We start from the raw sequence: 20,878 nt of genomic DNA, 5'->3' as shown, positions 1-20,878 counted from the left end.
CTAGGGGCATTGGTTGTGCCAAGCGCCAGTGAACGTACTCGGAAAAACGTGTCTACCTTTTAAGACTTACAACAGTGAACGGTTTTCTGGAAGGAATTTAGAGGAGTGTATATAGAATATTTACCAATCCCAGTTACCCAAAGAAAGTGTTTTGCTGATCTGGGAAACAGGCGTTATGAGACTGATCGCTCAGTGTATGTGATGGAAAGCAGCACAAGCTTCCGCGAGCGCCTGCGCGTGTCACGTGTCTGTGCGCTGGCAAACACGCGACTGCATGAATAAATAGGAGTGCATTCAAATGCATCATCAATGTATGTTATCTTTTTAATTTATATTACGCTAATATTGTGGGTGTGTACATAAAGGCCTGTGTGCCAATCTGAGTATTAATATTTGTGTATTTGTACTCCCTCGTATTGGCTGTCAAAACGCATATGTATATTTATTTATTTATATATATATATATATATATATATATATATATATATATATATATATATATGTGTGTGTGTGTGTGTGTGTGTGTGTGTGTGTGTATATATACACTCACACACACACACACACGTGTCTGTGACTGATGCGTGCGTGCACACAAAGTTCAGAAACTTTCCTATTCATAACTAAGTTCTCGATCACTAACACTCGTGCGGCTACATCTTTGCACACATGGAAATGCACAGACATCTCTGCCAGTTCACATATGCGCATTATTAAGTTGGCGGGCAATTCTCTGACCCTTTTAAAGGGCCTGGAACCGCGCGCGGTGCACGTTTTTATTGCCAAACCCCAAAGATTGAGTGCCTCGGAAGTTTATGGTTCTGTTCTCAGTCCCACTTAATCCCTAACTACAAATTCCAGTGCCCCTTTCCTCTCTGGAAGCAGACCGGATATGGCGAGCGAGGCCACCCCTGAAGAGCCCTGGCCGCAGCCCCCGACGGGGAAGACAAGGGAGAGAAAGAGAGCAGCCGGGAGGGGCTTTGAGGGGACCCGCCGGGGCTGCCTGGGCGCAGTTAATGGCCTTGGCTGGGCAGGGCTTAGCCTTTCTGCGGGGAGCTGATGTTTACAGCTGTCTGTCTGGGTGGGCGGGGCCCCCTGTGCAAAGTGAAGGTCAAGGTAGGTCCCACCTTCTGTTCCACGCTCCGGCTCCCCTGGAGGTGCCAGGCAGAGGACGGCCCTGGCACCTGAGCGCCCATTCCGCCATATGTTGATGGCACAGGAGCGCGTCAGTGTTTGCATCGGTCCTAAGGAGCCAGGAGGGAGCAGGTCCTATGAGACATTACCACAGCCCATCGGTCACAAGGAGGAGGAGGGGGTGGGGAGGGAGTGCAGACTTCAAACGGCCATTCTTTCGACGAGGAGCAAACAGCGCGTCTGACTCGCAGAGAAAATAAAGCGTCATAAGCCACGTCCGCCCGACTCACTCGGACAGCGCCCAGGGTGCCGCTTCCCCGCTGGTAAGAAGCCAGGTGCTGGGAGGGGGAGGGGTCTGAGGTGCGTAAGGCTAGCGCAGGAGCGGTTCCGGGTGTCTCGCTCCCGAGGGCATCCTGTCTGAGGCTGCAGACGGCGCCGGGCTGGGGCAAGGATTGCAGAGGCGCGCGCTGCGGGCGCCGGGGCCGCTCGCGCCCCGGGAGGGTGACAGCGCTGCTCTGGTGCGAGAGGGCCGCGCGCGCCTGCAGGTGGGCCGCTCGCGCCCCGGGAGGGGTACAGCGCTGCTCTGGTGCGAGAGGACCGCGCGCGCCTGCAGGTGGGCCGCTGCGCGCAGGCCTCCTCTGGGCCCCCTCCCAGGTAGAAGCGGGATGTTGTCACGTTGTCGACGTTCACGGTGGGCTCTTGGACTGGCACGGCCATGCGTGCCCGTGGTGGGGGCTGGGAAAGGGGGCACTGTTCTACCATGGTAGAGAAAACGGTGTGCCCGATTCGAGGGCTGTTTGTTTTGATTGTGTTTATATTTCCACATAGATGCGTCATTGCAGTCACGATGTCGACTGAATGCTGGCTTTTGCAGGGGCAGTGTATCCGAATGGTGCATTTGCTCATTTCCGGTGTAGAAACCGGGGATCTGAATTGAAAGGGTTCTTCTTTGACCTATGACGTGTTGTTCCTCGTTGATGTAACCTGTAGGTTTGTTGTTTATCTCCTTGGCGCTTCCCAGGCCCAGAGCGCAAGCAGCAGCCAAGGCCTGCACCAGGAGCTTGTTACTAGCCTGGAAAACCGCCCCACACTGCGAGGTAGAGAGGGAGCGGGCGAGGGACCTGAAGTGTGATATTTCACTAGATTTCAATCCCTCAACACTCATAGTGTGCCGGGCAGCGATAAGCAAGCCGACATTTGCTTGATTAAATGTCTCCATTCACAGATATTTTCTGAGAGGATGTGAGCAATGAAGGGTGGTACACTTGAACCTCAGACCCTGAAGGGGAGGGGTTCGGTGGGCCGGCAAGGCCAAGTCCGCCTCTTCTATTGCTATCACTTCCCTGAGTGTGTGTGCGGGAGAGGGGCATAGAAAGAAACATGGAGGAAAACGACTCAAGAAGGGTGATGTATAGGAAGATTATACTGTCTATATATCTTTTATGTTTAAACATGTCTCCTAAAATACGAATACATTTAAACATAAATATATAACGGCTCGCTTCTGTACAAAGCACATCAGAAACGTTCCTTCAACATTCCTCCCAGGCTAATAAAACAGTTTTCGCTTATTTTCCTGCCACCACTGTCATGTATTGTGTAAGAACAGCCGCTCTGGGTCGAGGACAGCTTGGGCGGCCAGGCCACTTCTGGTTTCCAAGCTTCTCGCTGTGCACATATAGGGGCACTCCGCCCCCTCGTGTTAAAGAAGTATTTTGCGTTTAGGTCAAAAAGGACGGCGCAGCTCCTCTGGATGTCAACCATATGCGGGCAGGGAGGGGTGGTGCCCAGGTCCACCAGAGCCGGGGGATGCTCGGATTTAGCTGCGATAACCACGGCTTTCAGCCTCTACGGGTTATGTTGTCTCTGAATCCCTTGAAAGGGCGCCTCTTCCACTGCTTATTGGACCCGGGTCCAAGAAGCAGTCTTGGAAATGTACGGGAGGAGGGAGGGAACAGGTTGAGCAGTCAAGGAGCTGAAAGAAATACATGCAGGAAGGCAGCGTGCACTCTTTGTCCACATGCATGCACACGCGTATACACGCACACGGGTACATATTAGCAGCGTACACAAATATTCATGCATAGATGTAGACGGTTACATACAGCGCACAATCAGTATGTTTCTGCAATGTGAGCAGGTTTCCCATATAGGCGTGTGTGTGTCTGCATTTATAGACAGTTAAATAAATACTTCGGCGACTAGAAGCTCAGGCAGACAGACTGTCACGCCTAGACGTCAACGACAGAAAGGAAGACAAATATATCGGTACACAAACACCTCCAGGCACAAGTACACACACACAGTCACGTCTATGCATATGCCGACACGCAGACATATTTTATATATTTGCATACATGTACCTAGTTAGCTATACATGCGCATAAACACGTGTGTGTTTGCACAGACATAAATAATAGGTGCTTGTAAACATGTAGCGCGGGCTGTACGGGAAAAGGCCGTTTGTTGCAGATATTTATTTCTAGCCGGAAGGGCTTGCCCGGGTGTTAAGCCAGGGCTCTTAAGGTGTGCTTGCCAAGTCACAAAATATTTACAGGTGGAGCAAATGCAGGAAGGGGTTAAGGGTTAATGACTTCAGCATCCTAGCAGGACTTGCAGAACCTGAGCGAACGGGTAGTTTATTTTATTACAGTACCATAAATTACAGGAACAGACGAAGGCAGCGAGACAGGAGGCCGCCGACACACCTGCGATCTATAGGCGCCGGTTCCATCAGCTAGGCCAGAGGTAGGTAGGCATACTCCACGGTACTCCGCGCCGGAGCCAGGCCAGGACTTCGCGGGCCAGGTATGATCTGAAGAAGGCAAGCAGACAGAAACACACATGGAACGGTGGACATAGAAAGAGACGGACAGACAGACAGTAGAAGAGGGGCAGCGAGTAGAGACAGGAGACCCGGCAAAGGGGCACTTCAGACCGGGTTATGAGGTGGGACGGACGTAAGCAGACACGACTGTACCTTTGTCTATTTCGATAACCCGCGCATCTCCCTGGCTCCCTCTCTTCCTGCAGGGACATTTTGAGGATTTTTGGGGGCCCGGGGCCAAACATATTTTTGGGGGCCCTGTTCAGAACAGCTTTAAAATTATGATCCAATTGCAGCTTTCTCATAACTTCTTTTACGAGGTTACCGACACTAGACAGGCAGACTGGTCTAAATTCTACATGTGCTTCCTTCTAGTATTCAGGGAAAGTGACGTGTGGTTTCATGATTGTAATATAGCAGCGTCTCACTAATATATCTCTACAATCCACTGCCATTTCGCATATGTGAAGTCCTGTTTCGATCGAAAAGGAACTTTTTTTATAATGTTGCATGGTGTTGAAAAACAAACGCAACTGTCTCTACAAAATGTCTGCAATAGACTCCCACACGTTACCTGTTCTGTATTAAAAATAAATGAAAGGAAAATGGTATTTAAAATAATGTATGTCTGCAAACGAATCAAGGTCATCAGGGAAGAACTGTGTGGAAATCAGAGCCAGATCAATGGGGGGGGGGGCTGAAAGGCTGAGACCCGGGCCAGAACCCACTTTGCCCATGTCTTAAAACGTCTCTGCTTCAGGCACACGTCTATGTCTCTGCTTCCTGACACTTCGTTTTGCCATCCATGGCACACGTCTCTGCTTCCTGCCGCTTCACTGTTCCCTCCATGGCACACGTCTCTGCTTCCTGCCTCTACTTTTTGCCATCCATGGCACACGTCTCTGCTTCCTGCCACTTCGTGTTGCCCTCCATGGCACACGCCTCTGCTTCCTGCCGCTTCATTTTGCCCTCCATGGCACACGCCTCTGCTTCCTGACACTTCGTTTTGCCATCCATGGCACATGTATCTGCTTACTGCCGCTTCATTTTGCCCTCCATGGCACACGTCTCTGCTTCCTGCCGCTTCACTGTTCCCTCCATGGCACACGTCTCTGCTTCCTGCCTCTACTTTTTGCCCTCCATGGCACACGCCTCTGCTTCCTGCCGCTTCATTTTGCCCTCCATGGCACACGTCTCTGCTTCCTGCCTCTACGTTTTGCCATCCATGGCACACGTCTCTGCTTTCTGACGCTTCATTTTGCCCTCCATGGCACACGTCTTTGCTTCCTGTCGCTTCATTTTGCCCTCCATGGCACACGTCTCTGCTTCCTGCCTCTACGTTTTGCCATCCATGGCACACGTCTCTGCTTTCTGACGCTTCATTTTGCCCTCCATGGCACACGTCTTTGCTTCCTGTCGCTTCGTTTTGCCCTCCATGGCACACGTCTCTGCCTCCTGCCGCTTCATTTTGCCCTCCATGGCACTGGATGATTTTCGCTCATTATCTGCACCCCCCATGCGCCTCTGCAGAGAAAGTGACAGGCAGGTGACATTTCGTATCTCTGACATCGCAGAGATGATTTTCGGACATTTGTAATTCCCTTTCGGTGGAAGCCGTGAGGTGTGAGCCCCAGTTTCAAAGTCACTGCACAATAACGCCAGTTTTACCCACACCACCGCCCCTGGGGGCTTAATAGAGGAAGGAGCGCTCTGCAGAGGACTCGGGGAACTGTCTCCCAATTTTATGCTGGCGCCTTAGTGGGAGATGTGCAGGGTGGCGAGGAACGGGGCCATCCGGCAACGTCTCGCCTATGAGGTCCCGTACCGGGAGTGCACCGCCAAGCCGCGCCCGCGGTCTTTCATGCGAAACTCAAAGGCTGCTCTTGTGGCCGCGGTATACAACGGGGACAGCGGCATAACGGGACAGTGAAATGCTCACGGATAGTAGTGTACAAAAACTGCCGATTGAGCTTTCATCCGCGTTAGCAAGGCTCACCATGTAGTCCTGGTGTACAGTAGTTTGTCCGAAAAGCGAAAGCGATGGCATGTTTAGAGCGGGGATTCCCAGCTGACATTTGAAAAAGCCATGCGTATTTTTAAACATCCTATAAAAAAGTTAATTCGCTCTTGAAAACCCAGCCTCCAATAAAACGCGTCTGTAAAAAGCCACGAACAACTTAGCTGGGGGATGCGGCGGCAGGCGAAAGAAAACATCTCAGGGCATTGTGTCTACTGGAAACACTTTACGAGTGCAGCGTCTGATCATTATTAGCACTATGAGTTATTATTAATGGACACCCGCGCCTATTAACCCGGTAATCTTCATCTACACAAGAGGCCCTGGCTGCTCCCCTCCATTTAATTCCCAATTTCTTTTATTAAAACGTATGCCAGCAACGCAACACCATAAAACCAGACTCCATTGCGAAAAAGAAAATACGTTACATCTTATCTCGTTTACAGATGAATTGACATGGGCGCATTTCGCACGGGCTCTCAGAGAAACAGTTTAAGCTCGTGCAGGTTTGCACAAACGGTGTGCGCAGGGAAGCTGATATTAGGATGAAACCGGCCCTTTCCTGTATGTTTTTCTTATTTGTTATCAGACCTGTTCCTGGATGCGCGGACAATGGCTGCCCGCCATGATTCATCTAGCCTTTATCTTCATTGAAGCCATATGGATTTGAGCTTGAGCTCATGCCCCCAGATACCAAGTGACCCCCCCCCCCCTGCCCGTGGCTGGTTTGCACCTTACTTTGTACTTTATAATGGCCTGGCCCTCTCCCAGACAGACCCAGCCATTTGGGGGGGGGGGGGGCATCATATATGGCTTCCAGCTTGTGGCTGCAGGGTTGGAAGCTGGACCAGAGACTGCATTAAGTCATCTTTATTTGTACCACATGCTGGTATTTTTTCAAGCCACTGGCTCTAGAGAGTGGGAAGGGATTCCTGTTCTCTTCTGGCTGGAGTGGTTGGGGTGACACAGACACAACGCTGTAAGCTGTCTTTACATGGCAGCCTTTCAGGCTGTGGCTTGGATACAAGCGGAAAAACAATAGAAGACGCGAATACATTTACAAACCTCAAAACCTTGCTGATAAATGTGTCGTAATACACTTGGCACCGTTTTTCTAACGTCAGCATCACTCCAAATAATTAGGTAATTGGCTAAGCAAACTGGGCGTAGGTGAAGTAGAAGCATTCAGTAAAAGTATGAGTGTGTGTCTATGTGTATGTATGTATGTGTGTGTATATATATATATATATATATATATATATATATATATATATATATATATATATGGTATGTGTCGTCCTCAGCTTGATACAGCTCAGCATGTACTGCCAAAGGATGATGCGAGACCCAATTCTTAGGTGTTTTAAATGTTTATTTCAGACCCAAACACCAGTTTGCCACGATGCGTTTCGGCCAAAGCCTTGATCACATGATATATATATTTACAGACAGACAGATATAGTTAGCGTACAAGGAGTGTTAGTTAACATAACAGTTCGCAATTGTACCAGCGAGAAAGGTGTCTTTTTGTAAGCGTGTGTCTTTGGTGTCTTGAACGCGTAAACAAAAAAAGAATTTCACCTCAGAAGAGTTTTCGAGGGTTGTTGAGCTACTTTACTTATAAAGAGGGTAGAGAGGCTACGCCGTTATATATGTTAGTACTCCAGTGAAAAGATGACATTCAAGTTCATTGCTGCATTACCATCAAACTGAGAACAGAAAACAATGTTAACTGCCTTCCAGACTCCTGTTACAAGCTCTGTGCGGCTCTCCTGTTGTTCAGAGTTCAATGCTCAATGAGATCTTGTCTTCCTGCAGAAACTCAACCCCTTGCATTCTGGCTTTGGTTACATTCCTGTTTTAAACATACACACATGACAACGTGTACAGTATAAAAGCAGGTGTAAATATTGTGTTTATTAGCATTGCTGAGGGAACAAAGGGTTATCATAATCTACTCGAGACTTTGTCTCTTGTGAGTCCGGCAAAGGTAGCAAATAGCATTCTACACCCTACAGTGAATCTGTCTATCTATCTATCAAAATCTATCTATTTAGTGACTTATTTACCCCTCTATCTACCTCTCTCTCTCTCTCTCTCTCTCTCTCTCTCTCTCTCTCTCTCTATATATATATATATATATATATATATATATATATATATACACACACACACACACACACACACACACAGAATTAGCACAAAGAAAATTTGAATAGAAAATCCTATGATAAATTGAATGAGAGAAACAACAACTTTGTGCTGTGTATTTGTGCGTGTTTGTCAAACCCTCTTGTACATGTGTATATTATATATATATATATATATATACACACACACACACACACACACACACACACACGTCTACTATTAAACAAACCTTCACTTATTTATGACAATTGTCAAATGTACCACAGTGTAACCCTCTTTAGAAAACAAAAAATGCGTATTTATTACCACTGTTGTAGTGCTGGGCGTCATTTCCTACTGGAAGCTTCGTGAACAATGCCCACCCAAACACTCATAATAGAAAGAATACTACATTATGCCCAGCTGCATGTGTGCCGTACTTAGCAACCACACTTACAGATAAGTGTACCCTGACACTACCATTCTCTGCGAACGGGCACCCATGTCCATGTTTGATGCAGAAATACAATACTAAGATATTTGTAAAAATGATTCCTTCTCCCGGAAGTCTTCCCCAGCACGAGGAGTCAATGCAGCACAGATTCCCAGTCACAAACAATCACGGTGCCTGTGTACTTTCAGTTTACTTTAAAAAGAAGGGATCAACAATAGTTACTAAGTCCCTGCTTACTCCAGCCTGTGAGCGCAGACAGATGGGGTTTAAAGATTCCCTAATGTGCCTGCCTCCGCCCTTGCCTTCATTTAAGCTGTCTGAATGTTTTACATATAGGTCCCCTCTATGTTATGAAACTGACTGTTTTTTCGGAAATGTCTACTCAGCGCTTCGACGCTCGTCAGGGGTAGTAAGAGCAATATAAATGCAATTACAATACAAAACTCAGTGTGTCAATGCAAATTACGGAAATAAAATCCTAATTAGTGTGATGTGGCGTTGCTTTGATGTATTAAACCACCCCCTTCACACTGAGCGGGCGCTAAGAAGCCGGGACTGACAGGCGATTTTGTAATATCTGGCAAAAGTCGCCAGAACATATCAAAAGGCAATCTTAGTCCCTAAACTAGACGGATTCGAAAATATATATTTAACAAGGCTGCTGTGTGTAAGAGAGAAAGCGAGCCTGCGCAAGACTGTACGAGAGCATTTATGTGCAAAGTGACTGCAAGTAACAGTTATGTGGCCACCACGTTTTCCCATTAATTATGGATTTGCCACATGTATAACTTAATCCCTCATTTGATTCATAATCTGGAATTTTTATCGGAAAATAGTTTCTAACTCAAACGAAGCAAAAGTTCCTGAAATCCCGCACCACCTGCTGCTGCGCAGCGGGAGGCCCGCCACAAGGTTGGCTCGCCATCATTACTAAGTTTGGGTGCCAGGCTGGTTCTAATGGGGTAAAACCTTTTGCCCAGACATCGTCAACTGGTGTCAAAATGAAAAAACATTGAGGTAAACACAACCACACAATGTGCCATATTTAGCCCAATAATTTGACTTTTCTTCAATGTAATGTACACCCTGCATAATCTTGTCCCGACCTGCCCGTGTCGTTCCAGTGAGCCCTGTTTGTGTGAGAGGGTGGATGTGAGTGTGCATGTGAGAGTGTACACGAGAGACGGCGTGTGTATGTATACATGTTTGTGAACGACAGCGTGTGTATACATATCTGTGAACGAGAGCGTATGTGTATACATGTGTGTAAACGAGAGCGTATGTGTGTATACATGTGTGTGAGCGAGTGTGTGTACCTTGTGAGGGGTAATATGGGACATAAAAAGTGTTTGCGATTGCATGAGGGTGAGATGGATAACACCCCGTGCATGAAGGCGTGATTTTCCGTATACATATGTGTGAGTGTATGCGCGGGAGTATGTGCAGGCTAGAGTGCCATGGGAGTGTGTGTGAGAATGTGTGTGACAAAGACTGTGTGTGATCACATAGTGTATGTTGGGAAATAGTTAGCGTAAAATAAAGTGAATGTGTTCAAGAAAGGTGTGTGCGTGATATATGCGCCTGCATGACAACGCCAGCACTGTATGATTTCATGTGAGAGATAGTGTGTCTATTCGAGAGTGCGTGCACACCAATGTGCGAACGTGTACATTCGTGTGTGTGAGAAAATATGAGAGTGTGTGCGCGCAGAGATAGCGCCTTGAGTGTAGACTTTTCTATGCAGTCTGTCAGGATACCGAAGGCAAACAAACCACTGTGAGACAACCTCCGTGCAAATTGTTTTGTGGCAAATATGCCTCCGGCGTAGAACTGTGGAATGCGTACTATTTCCCACTTATAAGACCAACGTCCATGTTATATTTTAGTTTGCGATTGACCGAGACGCCTTACTGGTGCATCTGCGGAAGAGGGCACATTGATCAAATGTTATATTTATGCGCGCTCATCAGGCTGATCCGTCAATATTACATACACAGTTGTTACAGTATATATATATTTATGTCATTGAGTGTGTGTGGTGTGTATTCGTTATCGTTTGAAAGAACTTATATAATTTCCACGATACACAAAAACTGTCACCTTCATGGCGATATTTAATGCGAAAGCTCCGAGTAATGGGCAATATTACACCGTTCTTATTTGCCGTTGTGTGTACTTTGTGGTGCGCGGTCGCCTACACGTACGTGTAACTTGCCACTGCTTACACATGAATGAATGTGGGCGCGCTCAGGTAGGGAACAGGTTCACTTTCAAATAATCGCACAAAACTAATCATTCCTGGCAAAGGGCACTTTGAACCCTCGTTTCTCGTCCCGCTTCCTTTGCCTTTCACACACGTGCCATGAACATGTATTGTAGCGCCTGGTGAAATATTCACTAGCCAGCCGCCGGCCTTTGAAGAACTCCGCATATTAACCATCTCAGGGGGAGCTTGGAAGGCTTGTTAACCTGCACGCTGATGAGGCGAGGGTACCCCTTCTTGCATGCCCCCCCCTCACCCCCCCCCCGCTCCCCCCGTCCAGGGGGGCTGCTCAATTCTTCCCTACTCTCAGCTGTTTGTTGCTTCCGAGCATCCAGGCGGCCCTTACATGGCAACTGTCGTTAAAACAGGGTTTTACAGCACAGTCTGAGAACTTTCCTGATGTGATAAAGGCACTTGTTTGTGTTTCTCTCTCCCCAGCGCCCTTTGCCCCAAACAGCATCTAATGCACAATACAACTTGCCAACATGTCTGGTTTTGTTTTGTGAAAACACTGCATGTAAGTTTTGTGGTGTGATTTGGCTGCGTGGGGCTGTTGTTTTCTTCTACCAGGATTATCAGGCTCGTCTCTTTCTTCCCTTCTATCCAGCCAGAAGGAATGGGCTCTGCAGACAGCTTTCCGGCTTTTATGGCGGTCAAGGAATTCCCTTTAGTGGTCAAATTCAAGGGCTCGCTCCCCCCAGCTGCTGCTTCTGTCTTTCGGAGCAGGAAGCCAGCGGACGGTCTCTTTGGTGAGAGGCAGCAACGAGAGACAGCAGGAACATGCTTAGTCGAAACTAGACATTTCCTAGAGTAAATCGCAGCAGGCAGAGGCTGGAGCTCGTAAACATGTACACAAACACACTGCAGACATGTCTACGCCTTTATGTACACCGAAGACAATGCTTGCGCCTCGTGGGCACTCTGCTCAAAATGTTTCTCCACATTACCTTTTGGGTATTAAAGGGGGGGATGCATGCGCATGCGCCATCCTGACAGGAGTACGGCATGGGTAGGTGTGCGTAAAGGGAGGCAGACAGCCACCCAGCAGGCGCAGACAGACACCCACAGGCGCAGACAGCACACACCGGCCAGTGTATTTCTGCAAACAATGCCTCAGTAAAGGTGCGGCCTGGACAGCACTGTGGCCGTAGCGCCCAGAGCCCACCTCTGCCGGGCAGCAGCGCCTGGCGAGCCGCTGGCACCGAGGTGGAGTCCGTGTGGTGCGCTCGTCTCAGTGCGCAGCTTCCTGTGGCAGGGACTGAAGTGGAGAAAGAAATAATGACATCCATAAACAGCTTAAGGTTATTAGTTTGTAGGTGGTATTAATACTGGCCCATAAAATGGCAAGTAAAGGGACTAGTGAGGCGCTTTAATTAAAGCGCTGTCATCCTTGCTGCAAACGATGCTCTGCTCTGCTCGTAAAAGCAACAAATTGAAAAGTCCAGGAAACGTGGACACACACAGGCACACACATACACAGGCACACAGACACACACACAGACACACAAACACACACAGGCGCGCACACACACAGGCGCACACATACACAGGCACACACATACGCAGGCATACAAACACACACACAGACACACACAGCCACAGGCACACACACAGGCACACACACAGGCGCGCACACACACACAGGCACACAGACACAGACACACACAGGCACACAAACACACAGACACACACACACAGGCGCACGCACACACACACAAGCACACAAACACACAGACACACACGCCAGAAACGTAGACCGAAGAGAAGACGAGAGAAGTAGGCAGAGAGTAAGGCTGGAGGAGAAGGGGGCTTTGCACTTACACACTGTTCATCTTTTGTGTGCTCTTATCTTATCAATAGTGTGTCAATAATGATGGGCTGCTCTTTTATACAAAGAATACTATTGAGAAGGGGAGGCTGTGGGTGAAGGAGACGAGGACGACAGCGTTGCCCACGCTGTTGTGAGTGTGTGGGGGGAGGGGGGGGGCTGGAATGGACCGCAGGGTGTGAAGCCGTCATGTTTGCCCGCAGGATGTGTGGTAAATTCGTTGGATTCCAACCATAATGTTAGCCATCTCTTGCACTGCATCACTGCCTTGCTGCCGAATTCCAACTCCCTGTGTGTCGATGTGCTTCAGTCCATCAAAATATATATATATATATATATATATATATATATATATATATATATATATATATATATATATATATATATATATATATATATATATATATATATATATATATACACGTGTGTATATCTCAACCCCCGTCTCCTTAATACTAATTTCGGACCAGGCGCAGTCACCAATATTCCCTTTGCAAAGATGTCTTTCATACTGATTTGCGTCACCAAGAGACCCAAGTGCAAACCCAAGGCCTGGTTCGCAATCATTTTCTCCTAAACGTACCTTGTTCCTGGAAACCCAGCTGTAACTCGCCCTAATTCTGGAATAAGATGTAACTTCCTCAGAGAATAGTTGTTTTTTTAAATCCGGCTCGCGTACACAATTCCCTCCCAGCCTGCACACCTGCTGCGGCAGAATGTTTTTGTTTTTAAAATTGTGAGTTTTTTTCTTTCCGAAGTTTTAGTCCTTGCGCCTCCGCCCAGTAACATTTGGTGTTTTGATCTATAGTATTACGAACGAATATGACAGCATTTTACTGCGAGGTCTTTGCGGGCTGTTGGTTTTGTTTGAAAGCCGTTTCAACATTTCTATATTTGTTTTGAAAGTAGTGTCAGGGTGCAGGTTTTCTATCTGTGATCTAGATACTGTCTCTAGGGCATTACTGTTTGCTCGGGTGAGTTGTATTTAAAAATATGGGCCATTTGATCTATTTCACTAAATAAAGCAAAATATTTCGTAATGGTTTATGTAACCTTTCTTTTAATAGGGATTTGCAGCTTTTATTGTTCTTTCCCACAATGAAGTGCATTAATAAAATAATGAAAACAGACACTTTGTTGTTAAAACCTAGAAAAGGGGGCTAGAATGACACATACATCAAAAACGTGTTCCCTTCACGTCAAAACTATATGATAAAGTTGCATGTTGTTTGCAAGTGGTGCTCCTCACGCTTCGTTCTCGTTTGCGGATCTTTTGCAGATCCGCTTCCGCACAGGCTCAGAGCACAGGTACGTTGCGGATTTAAGACGGACACTATGGAAAGGGAGTACAGCCAGACATTTACCTAGTTTGCGAAGGACCGAGAGTGGCGACGAACAAGTGTTAGCTTCGTAAACACGCGACAGAACAAACAGCTCAGGGCTTTTACTGTGTAAAGCTAGAATATTACACAGGATTGTACCTCCGGATCCCAACGACACCACCTCTCGCCCTAGTACGGGTTGGGGCAAATTGTCCCTCCGTATACCTGTGAGCTAAACTGTTGGCTGTTCATCGAGCTAGATGGAGAGATTTCCATGGAGTAATCTATCTATGTATCTATCTATGTATCTATCTATGTATCTATCTATGTATCTATCTATGTATCTATCTATCTATCTATCTATCTATCTATCTATCTATCTATCTATCTATCTATCTATCTATCTATCATTCTAGCTATCATTCTACCTACCCTTCTATCTATCTATGTCTGTCTGTCCATCCATCCATCCACCTGTTTACAGATCAATATCCCATCTCCCTATTGATGAATGCGCCCCCCCTTATACCAGGTCGTCTGCGCGTGGAGCGTGCTTTAAAGTCCATATATTGTCCACTAGCACACACTAGACGTGGTTAGAAAACGAGGAAGTCCAGACAAATTGCTTTAATAACACTCTTTGAGCCGGGCTGGGGTTGAGGCGGGCAGGGCTTGGAGTGGCCATTGATTGTTCATAAACTTTTCCATTAAATATTCAATACTCCACTCTTCGGCTGTAACATTAAACGGGTGGCTTCGCATATTTATGAGACACCGGCTTCGTCTGCCTCCCCGCTGCCTGGTCTTCGTCAGAAATCCGATATTCTGAGGGCTTCGGGGAGCTCGAGATGAGGAAGGCTGCAGGAAGTTTGAAAGTTTGGTAAACTTTATGGCCCCCCGCTGCCCCAATATCCCGATGCTCCATAAAAGAGGAATATTCCTCGGAGGCCGGCGCCTCTCTGATGTGTTCACCTCGGACGAGGGGCATCTAAAGGGATGCACCTTTGGTGGAGGGTGGCACAGCTGCCACACACCTTCACATGTGCCAGGGGAGCTCCCTAGAGTCCACCGAGCTCGGATATAAACTGTCCCCAGCCAAGGAGCCCGCGCTCCACTGGAAGAGGAAGGTATCGAAGAAATCTAGAAAGCAGATTTAAAAATCACAAACTTCTTGTCGTGCCAAGCGCTCCTCCCTCCCCTCTCCCACCCCCTCCACCTCCCACCCTGCTCGCTCGCTCGCCCCACACAAGGGGAGTGCCTGCACGGGCAAGGAAGGAAGGGGGACCGAACCCCCCGAATACAAATCTGCAATTGATTTTCATAATGTTTCTGCGGTGTTCGCAAACCAATCGCTTTTGAACCCGCTCCCGGAGCTTACCTACGAGCACCCTCCTACGCCGCTAAGTGCTGCCACTGATATATGGCGATATCTACTTGGGCGTCACGTGCTCCCGGGGAGCGACTAAGACGGATAGCGCGTCATCCAGCCTTCCCAAATGTTTCCCCCTCTGCAGAGCGCCTCCAAAAACATCTATCTGTAGCGGCAGAAGGGGAGAAAGATGTTTAACTCAGTGAACCTGGGCAACTTCTGCTCGCAGCCGCGCAAGGAGCGCAGCGGCGAGTACGGGGAGCGCACCAACCTCTACCTGCCCAGCTGCACCTACTATGTGCCCGAGTTCTCGTCCGTGCCCTCCTTCCTGCCCCAGGCCCCCTCCCGGCAGATCTCCTACCCCTACTCCGGCAACCTCTCGCAGCCGGTGCGCGAGGTGCCCTACGGTTTGGACCCTGGCAGCAAGTGGCACCCCCGCAGCAACTACGCGTCGTGCTACCCGGCGGCGGCCGAGGAGCTGCTGGCCCGGGAGTGCAGCCTCCCGCCCTCCTCCGGCATGAGCGAGGGGGTGTACAGCCACCACCACCACCGCCACCACCACCACCACCCGGGCGCCACCCACCACCCGCCCGCCGCCGGCGCCTTCTACAAGAACAGCGTGCTGCCGCAGGGCTTCGACCGCTTCTTTGACAACGCCTACTGCGGGGGGCCGGACCCCCCGGCGGCGGCAGGGGCTGGGGACGAGGACTGCGCCCCCAAGGCCGCCGACAAGCCGCCCCTGGCCGCCGCCGCAGCCGAGCAGGGCGGCCTGGAGCCGGAAGACGACGAGGACCCCAGCCGCCCCGGCTCCTCCGCCTCGCCCTCCTCTGCCCACAACAAGGAAGGCAGCAAAGGCAGCGGCACCAGTAGGTAACAGCTATAAAGAGCGGGGGGAGAGGGGGCGGCAGAGGTTAAGAGCCCAGCCCGATGCTTTGTCGGTCACATTTTATGTGGAGTTTTATAAGCATTCAAAGCAAGTTTATTGTGAGCGAGAAGGAGCTTTCTTCCAGCCAGAGCCAATGTTTACGATGCAGGAGAAAAAAAATCCGTGCGAGACAGAAATGGGGACCGAATGAAAATGTTGCATCCCAGGGCAGCATCCCCTCTCATCCCTCTTTTAAGGGCCTGTGAAATTGTTTGAAAAGCAGCAGACCCTCGTGGCAAAAATTAGCTTTGATCGTGAACTTCCAGGCAGCATTTTTTTTATGTGGGGTGCGTTTGATGGGATTCAGGAGAGCTCGAGTCAGAGCGCTTCGGCCCCAAACCCCTCCCCTGCATCACTGTCCTAAAATCTCAGCTCTGCCTCTGCGGAGCGGGCTGCTCTTGAACTCACGAGTAGGTTTCCGTCTTAACGTTCCTCTGTTCGAGTACAGGAGGGGGGGGGGGGGGCGTCTGGGCATCTGTGCTGCGTTAATCCATTGCAGCGACGGAGTGGGTATTATTATTATTATTATGTCTATTATTGTAATTATCACTGCTGTTTGCCGCCAGCCCATAATATCGCCAGCTCTCCACGCCTGTGGTCCATCACTCCCCCTGAAAGGGTGTGCGGCTGTCGTTCTAGCGCACAGAGGCAGCGTGCCACGTGCAGCCCGGGGGTTCAGTGAGTCTGGCGTGGGTCGGGTGGGCGTTCACTGACCCGGCACACAGAGGGCGCACCTTGGAGCGGCTTCTAGCCGCTGTAGACGGGTGGCGTGGGCCCAGACCCGCCTGGAAGGCGCCGCGCTCGGGACCTCCAGTCTCTATTCTGCCTCGGGGGGCAGTGGGATGGCCTTGAACCTGGACACACCGCGGGCTCCATGGCAAGGGCCCCGGGCGACCTCCTTGCGGATCATGTTAACTTTAGGGGCCTGTTACACACAGCAGCCTTCCAGCAACATTCTGCGCTATTTGCGCAAGTCATTCTTTAATCCCGTTTAATTCCAAGTCCTAGGAGGGGGCAAAACATTAAAACTCCTTCCGCTTGGCCTTTTTCAAGGCGCTTATATCTCCTGTAGCCCAATGAGCTGATTCTAGGACCCTACGCCTCCAGGAACTGTCTGATTCCGCCCCCACGTTTTGGACGTGTGTGTGCGTGCAAGACTTCTGCCTGACGTGTCTGGGGTCGTGTAAAATCGCGTGCCTGTGCCGACAGAAGAGTAGGTGTGACGTGACTGCGATGCGAAAGGGTTAAATGATTCCCACTTGGGATTAGGGTTACAGCGTTTGTCCATATGAAGGCAGAATACATTAGTGAAAGTGAAAGGGTTAATCGACTAATGCAAATGTCTCTAAGCACACCTCTCCATTATGCACTTCACCAGACCCTCACTATGCAGGGCAGAAGCACACCAGCATAGACATGATCGCTCAGCAAGCTCATCTGCCTGTCCGTTTTTCTAAAATCATCTGACTGGGAATGTATGGGTGCACCTATATATCTATAGATGTGTGTGAGATCGTCTGTGCGCGCTCATGTACCTATACAGACGCGCGTGCACACACGGATTTACATTTCTTGATATACAAGTAAACAAATATAATTTCTACATTGGCGACCATGTGTATGTACTTAGATGCATTGCTACATTACAGATAGGGAGGCAGGCGGGCTTATGTAGGTAGGTAGGTAGGTAAATAGATAAAAGCATACCTAGAAGGATAGATATATAGAAACGAGTTATATATGTATGTATATGGTATTTATGGAGCGCAACTGTCACTCCCAAAGGCATAATGGGGCTAAGAGTATTCATTAAAAAAAAGTAGTTATATAAAAAATAGTATTTATATAAAAATCAAAAGTACAGAATTTCATAAACCTATTTTTTGTCAATCATAACATTAAAAATAAAACGCAAGCAAGAATGAATGAAACAGAGATGACAGAAACACAGAGCCCTGTGCATATGGATTTTTTTGATTTTTCCGTGTTGGTGCACTCACAAATGACGCCTTGCAGACAGAGTGCACCGTGTCCAGACACACCATTATAGTGCTAAGTACACGAGGTATACTCGTGCGTGTCTGAGTGCACAACAGGCATAGTGAGTAGTACATCCCGTGTGACATTTCTAATGCTATCCAATGTCTATGTGTTCATAAATGTATACCCGCCCTAATAACCCGATGAACACAAAATAGCAATCGTATGATAAGCGTGACATGTAGAATACAGCCACATGCATTGGGATACCGCTATTCACACACACATTGTGTTAAATGGTGACACATATGTGCCCTGTTGGGTGGTGTAAGTGTATTCGTTTATGGTCCTTTGATGCAGAAGTCATCAAAATACAACGAGATGCATGAGCCTTGACATTTGAACGCACACATGAAGGGACGGGGATACACCGAGGCACGCATGTGTACACACCAACACACATGCATAGTTTCAGCTAGTTTTGCCCACACGCCTATTGCTCGATTCTTAGAATAATTAATACGTATCCCCTTTTTCAGACAGAATTTTATATCCTATAACAGAGACAGATAGGCATAATATGGTATTCAAAACAATATGTAAATATATTTTCAACACTTTCATCTCCGGAGCAAACCACCAATCCGCACGAGGAGAGAAAGGGCCAGACAGTGTGTGTAGTTGTGTGTCTATAGGTGACAGTGTGTGTAGTTGTGTATCTATAGGTGTGTATGTGGGTGGGTCGGAGGATGTACATGTGCGTACAAGGGGATGGGGCGCAGTTGTCGGACCCTAAAGCAAACGCAAATAATACACAGCAGCAGTTCTTGCTCAAGGCGCGCCACATCACCCTTATGCTCACACGCTTCTAGCTGTGCGTGTGTGTCGAGGTTGCATGCAGGCATGGTGTCACATATATGATATGCGCGTGCACCGCAGGCCACAGATGGGAGAGTACTATTAAAGTGCATACATTATGTGTAACCATACTTTTTCTACGAATGTAAAGTACACACCGCTGTGTTTTCTGTGCTTACAACTCTTGTGTTTCTTTGAAGGTGCCCCACGGACGAGAAAGAAGAGGTGTCCTTACTCCAAGTTCCAGATCAGGGAGCTGGAACGGGAGTTTTTCTTCAATGTGTACATTAACAAGGAAAAAAGGCTCCAGCTGTCCCGGATGCTGAACCTCACTGACCGGCAAGTTAAAATTTGGTTTCAGAACAGGAGAATGAAAGAGAAAAAACTTAGCAGAGACCGCCTGCAGTATTTCTCTGGTAACCCTTTGTTGTGAACATTGTTGTGATGGGACTGAATCCCGAAAGAGGGATGAACTGAAGGAAGAAAGGAAGGACCACTGAGGCAACCAGGCAACCTCCCGGGCTCGTCGTATCCAGGACTGCGCTTCATGTGTGGACAGGGCCGAGGACTTAAGGGGACATTTTATCTATACGTGGCGAACTTTGATACACGAACTTTATATTTAACTAGAAGACTGTGAAGCAGGACCATTCATTACGTCACTCCGTTTTTTGTTCTTTATTATCACAGTGCGGTGTTATTATGAAAGATGTGGTATCTGCATCCTCAAAGAATCATTGAAATAAAAAAAAGCCAAAATGTTCCTTTTTTTCTCTATTGAAGTAAATGAACTATTATGCACAAACACACGCACACACATACATACAATAAAAAACTCAAAATATGAGTATAGTTAAACGTTTTCTGTTGTGAATATGTGGTTTATTAAACTCAAAACAGATATAACAAGGAACGCTGTTTATTAAACTCAAAACAGATATGACAAGGAACGCTCACCAATATAGGCACGCTATCACACGAAAGCATGCATACATATAGACAAAGATATCTAATTACGTCCATGTCCGGTCTGAATTTTTGGCAACAAAGAGAAGAGATAGTGTGATATATATATATATATATATATATATATATACATATATATATATATATATATATATACATACATACCTCCCAACCCGATGACGCCTGTGCTTTGGCGCCTGACCTGTACGTTACAGCAATGCACTGAAAAACGTAATATCCGTCTGTGTGTTAATTATGAGTTTGTGCCGCAGGTGTGCGTGCCAGTGCAGTTTCTCGTTTGCTGCAGTTTGTAGGAGCTATTGGACGTTATCAGGAGGGCCCGGATTATGATGTATTTACCCGTGTTGATATGTAGGAAACCTCGGCGGGCAGTATGAGTTCAGCCAGTCACTCTCGCTGAGCGCAAAGAGGCAGTAGATTCGCAAATCCCAACTACAGACCTAAACTATTTCCCAGAACTCGTTTCATTTTCAACGTATGTGTTATTCATTTCCCTGCACGAAGCATTTTCGGTGCATAAACGCCATTTACACTCTTTTTAGAGGCCTTTCTTTGCCACACAACCCCCTCAATGCTCCACGCCTAGCTCCTTGATTTTTCAATGAGGGAATATTTTATTATACCCATTAACAGGCCAGAAGGCCAAGGAATAAAAACTCTGCCGATACCAACAGGCGGGAAGAGGACGACCGAAGAAGTGGAAAAAGGGAAAAATACACCCCAACGAGAATAAAGTGCGCTCAGTCAAGGGGCATGTTCACGTCATCGTTAATGGGGTTCATGACAT

The 20,878-nt window shown here is 47.9% G+C and overlaps 1 protein-coding gene across 3 annotated transcripts; it reads left to right on the top strand.

Moving 5' to 3' along the window:
• The first annotated feature begins 961 nt into the window (after positions 1 to 961).
• HOXC11 (homeobox C11) lies at positions 962 to 19,867 on the top strand. 3 transcript variants are annotated; one of them, XR_015299736.1, is made up of 2 exons: positions 962 to 1,454; positions 19,305 to 19,440. XR_015299736.1 is itself a non-coding variant. In XM_086936515.1 (2 exons), exons 1-2 carry the CDS (start codon positions 15,532 to 15,534, stop codon positions 19,535 to 19,537), a joined length of 909 nt encoding a protein of 302 aa, XP_086792641.1. In that variant the 5' UTR covers positions 15,228 to 15,531; the 3' UTR covers positions 19,538 to 19,867. The 3 variants fall into 3 exon arrangements, 2 of the variants coding, with proteins under 2 accessions (XP_086792641.1, XP_086792642.1); XM_086936515.1 differs by lacking the exon at positions 962 to 1,454 and adding an exon at positions 15,228 to 16,207 and having other exon boundaries at positions 19,305 to 19,867; XM_086936516.1 differs by lacking the exon at positions 962 to 1,454 and adding an exon at positions 15,228 to 16,211 and having other exon boundaries at positions 19,305 to 19,867.
• Positions 19,868 to 20,878: the final 1,011 nt, after the last annotated feature.

This window comes from Lissotriton vulgaris, chromosome 1_1 (assembly GCF_964263255.1).
Source record: "Lissotriton vulgaris chromosome 1_1, aLisVul1.2, whole genome shotgun sequence".
Classification (NCBI taxonomy): domain Eukaryota; kingdom Metazoa; phylum Chordata; class Amphibia; order Caudata; family Salamandridae; genus Lissotriton; species Lissotriton vulgaris.
This window is presented reverse-complemented; position numbering and strand designations above follow the sequence as displayed.